Source organism: Vitis riparia, chromosome 6 (genome assembly GCF_004353265.1).
Source record: "Vitis riparia cultivar Riparia Gloire de Montpellier isolate 1030 chromosome 6, EGFV_Vit.rip_1.0, whole genome shotgun sequence".
NCBI lineage: Eukaryota > Viridiplantae > Streptophyta > Magnoliopsida > Vitales > Vitaceae > Vitis > Vitis riparia.
In genome coordinates this window covers 5,504,244-5,508,422 of record NC_048436.1, presented here as the reverse complement: position 1 = coordinate 5,508,422, position 4,179 = coordinate 5,504,244, and the positions used below count along the sequence as shown (strand labels likewise).

Here is a 4,179-nt window from a genome sequence, read left to right as displayed (position 1 = left end):
ACTTTTATTATGATTTATTTAAAAGAAATCTTTTATTTCTATGGAAAATTTTGTTTCTATTTTTAACTTTAAGCCATTACTTATTGAAATCTTAATTAACAGATTTGTATTTCCAGAATTTTCCTCTCTACCCCCTTGTCTCAATTTTAATCTGTTCCAATAATCAACTTGGTAGCTAAATTGTATGGCAGTCAACTGCGTTTCAAACTGAACCAGCAAGATACAGTTTCATATATATTATGAACTGATGGATGAAAAATAATTAATATTAATTTTCTCTACTTCTAATGGTGGACAAATTTAAATAAATTAAAGAACACCAGTTGATTCCTAAATATTATTGAAAGCGGTAGCTCTTTTGAACTGGTTACATTAATGTTGTTGACAGGGTTAACCAACCCAACAGTATCCACCCAACTTCACACCCAGAAAGTCACCAGCGATTTCTTTTTGAACCAACTCCTCACCAACATCCTCTCCCAGTAGCTTCACCTTGACGTGTTATATAATATACATGAGCATCCATGGATTACAAATTTCATGACACTTCAGAAATGTACACACCAATCAGCTTTTCTAACATTGTAAAACACCAGGATTGTGTGGTAGTCATTGTTTCTGTGCCCCTGGAAAATCAATAAATCAAACAAATACATCCCGTCTCTTCTTTGGGTTCGGTTCTGGGTTCCCTTTTCTCATCATTGTCACGAACTCATCGTAGTTGATCCGGCCATCCTGAAAATATTTAAATCATTAAAATGTCATATAATCCATACTTCTGTTAAAGCAAAAGTATGAATGCAATGCTTCAGTGGCTTTCCATTTGTTTCTTGGAAGAATGAGGAAAGGAAAGGAAAGGAAAATTATCTCATGTATGCAATCCAAATGTCTAGTCACCAAAGAAGCTAAGGGAAAAGGAGAAGAAATTGAAAATGCAGAAACTATTCCGAGGTGGAATGGTTCTGCAAGATCCCAATTCCTTCCTTGTCTGCTGTCTCTAGCAGCTAGACTGACGATTTAATTTGGAGTTTGGGCAAAAATTGGAATGATTAATGTTCTTCTGCTGCTTACATTATCACCGTCAACTTCGTTAAGGATTTCTTTTATGTCCCTTCCATCGTGCATGCCAAATTCATGGAGAGCTTGCTCCAACTCTTCGGTTGTAATATACCTGAGGATCCATGAAGTTATGCGTTAGCTCCACCACGCCATTAACCATTAGAAACATGAAATAATTCTGAATGGTACTATTGTTGTCATTACCCGCTGTTATCTTTGTCGAAGTATTGGAAGGCTGTGTAAAGATGGTCTTCTTTGTCCATTCTGTTCAGGTGCATTGTTGCCGTGATAAACTCATCATAGTCAATGGTTCCATTGCCATCTGCATCAGCCTTTTTTATGGAAAATAAAAAGCATCAAAATTATTAGAGTGACACAGCTGAAATCGAAAAAATTTACATGTAATCTGCAGAAGAACTTCACTGAGATCATTTTTGGGGGATTAGAACTTACAGCTTCCATCAACTGTTTAACTTCATATTCAGACAGCTTAGTCCCTTGCTTGGACAGACCTTGCTTCAGCTCTTCAAGTGTTATGGTTCCACTATTATCAGTGTCCATGCCCTTAAACATTTGCTTCAATCCCATGATTTCTTCCTCTGATAGACAGCCAGCAATGACCTGCAACATTTTGAGAAAATAAACAATAAAGAAATTTCCTCAAAATTTGTAAAGATCATCAAGATTGACCAGAAAGTTTCAGTTTCAGAACCATGAGTGACAAGCCAGTATGCCTTAAGGGGTTAATAGCTTGATTATTGTGCTTCCAATAACCCTGATTTCTAAATTAATATCATTGATGGAGTTCTCATTTATATGATATCCAGACAAGAAAAATGTGAGTTCAAACTTAATATACTGAAAGAGTACCCGAAGAGCAACTTTCTTGAACTTGTTCATTGCTCTAAACTGTTTGAACCTTTCAAAAACTGCATTGTCAAGAGGAGTATCAGGTGCTTCTCCATCCTCCTTAATCCATGGATGATCTAAGAAAAAATTGAATTTTATCAGAAAAATGTGCAATGGCTAACATCATAATTAAGTATGACTTCAAACAAAGTTTTCCTAAATATCTCCAAACTCAGTCAAGTTCATGCCATTGACCCCCACTGTTTATTCCATTCCATCGTTCTAAAACTCACCATAACCTTAATTTTGTCGCTGTAGAATTCCGAAAATTCCTTACTACCTTTCTTTTGCTTTACTTTTATTAATCAACTGATATTGCCAAAGTCAATCATACAGTGCCTTGTTTTCATAATACTGATGCAAGAACTTGCTTAGAAATACTCACTCAGAACTTGGAATGCTGTTATCCTCTGCTTTGGGTCTGAAGTTAACATCTTTCTGACAAGATCCTTGGCACCAGATGAAATAGTGGGCCATGGGTCGCTTGTAAAATCAATGTGGCCGCGTAAGATTGCATTGAATATCCCATGCTCCGATTCTGTTAATCCAATTTCTCTTTGTGAGTTTAAATCATTTTAAATATTTCTTCTCTATCTGCATACATGTGTGTGAAGTAATTGGAGTGGTTGAAAATTAAAGAGCATAACAAAGAAGACTCGATAAGCACCTGCCCAGAAGGGAGGAACTCCACATAGAAGGATATACAACATAACCCCAACACTCCATATATCGACCTCTGGTCCATATCTTCTCTTCAATACTTCAGGTGCAATGTAATATGCACTACCAACAATATCTCTAAATACTTCTCCTGTAAGAAGGAAAGATGGTGGACATCATCAAAAGTAGTACAATTAAAGGACAGAATCCAGCTAATTATTGAGATATATGTTGTCAATGACGATGGCCTAAAATTGATACAAGAGGAAAATATCATATATGGAACTGCAAAAGAAAATAGAATCTTCCTTATAAGATAATAAAACCACCATTTGCCTTAAAATGTTTTCCAAAAATTGCATGAGCAATCCTTTTTAGAAGATGCTCATTAAAATTAAGCAGAAGAGATTGATAACCTTGTTTGAAAAACACGGATAAACCGAAATCTGTAGCCTTGAGAGGTGCATTCTCATCCTTGTTCAGCAGAAGGAAATTTTCAGGCTTGAGATCCCTATGGACAACTCCCATGGAATGGCAGGTGTGGACAATCTGAACAATAGTCCTCAGCAAAGATGCTGCACCACGCTCGGTGTAATGCCCCTTTGAGATAATACGATCAAAGAGCTCTCCTCCTGCACACAACTCCATCACCAGATGAACCGATTGCTTGTCCTCATAGGCACCCTTAAGCTCGACTATATTAGGCTGACCCGTCAAATGGTGCATGATCTGAACTTCCCTCCTGACATCCTCAATATCCTCCTTGTTTACAAGTTTCCGCTTGGCTATTGTCTTACAAGCAAACTGCTCGCCGGTTGCCTTGCTGGTACACAAATGGGTAACACCAAACTGCCCGCGACCGAGCTCCTTTCCTATAGTGTAAAGGGTACGAACATCTTCCATAGGCCTGCCCAACACAGGTCCTATAGGGGTTGGCTTGCTAGGCTTGGTAGAGGCTCCGGATGAAGCAGCAGGAGTGGAAGTGGCTGCAGGCTTATTCTGCGCGGCTGAACTCTCAGGCGCAGCAGTTTCCGGGTTGTTCGTAGGCTCAGGGATGGCTTCTCCCTTGTCATTAGCTGGGCCATCGTTGGTGTTGCCTTGGGAGCAACAGTTGCCCATGGTGGAAGGGAGAGAAGAAGAATGTGGTGATGGACGTGAAGAAGGGATGACTTAGGGAGAGAAAAACATGTACACCGAGACAGAAGAAAAAGGTGGGAAAAGAGAGGAAACAGGTTGGATTGATGGGGAAAACAGAGAGGGTTGATGGCGAGGGATTGTAGGGGAAAGAAATGGGGTTGAAAGGGTCATTTGAGGCAAGTCTTTGGGACAGAGGTTCAGAGGATTTCCCGGGAAAATAACGGTATTTTTTAGCTGTTGGGGGCCTACCATTGACAGCTACAACCTACAACTGTCAGCATACCTTGCAGCCATTTTAAGGAAATGATAGCCAAATCATTGCGTTTGATTTTTTGATCATTTGTCCTTCAACTGCACTATTTGTTTTTTCCTTTTTTTCCTTAAATTTTAGACCACGATGTTACCTCTAACAAA

The 4,179-nt window shown here is 38.9% G+C and overlaps 1 protein-coding gene across 1 annotated transcript; it reads right to left on the bottom strand.

Annotated features, from left to right (window-relative positions):
- Nucleotides 1-305: 305 nt before the first annotated feature.
- LOC117915996 (calcium-dependent protein kinase 34) lies at nt 306-3,822 on the bottom strand. Its single transcript, XM_034831787.1, has 8 exons — nt 3,045-3,822; nt 2,636-2,779; nt 2,354-2,506; nt 1,930-2,045; nt 1,513-1,680; nt 1,264-1,391; nt 1,072-1,171; nt 306-735 (listed from the first exon to the last, which is right to left on the bottom strand). Exons 1-8 carry the CDS (start codon nt 3,745-3,747, stop codon nt 643-645), a joined length of 1,605 nt encoding a protein of 534 aa, XP_034687678.1. The 5' UTR covers nt 3,748-3,822; the 3' UTR covers nt 306-642.
- Nucleotides 3,823-4,179: the final 357 nt, after the last annotated feature.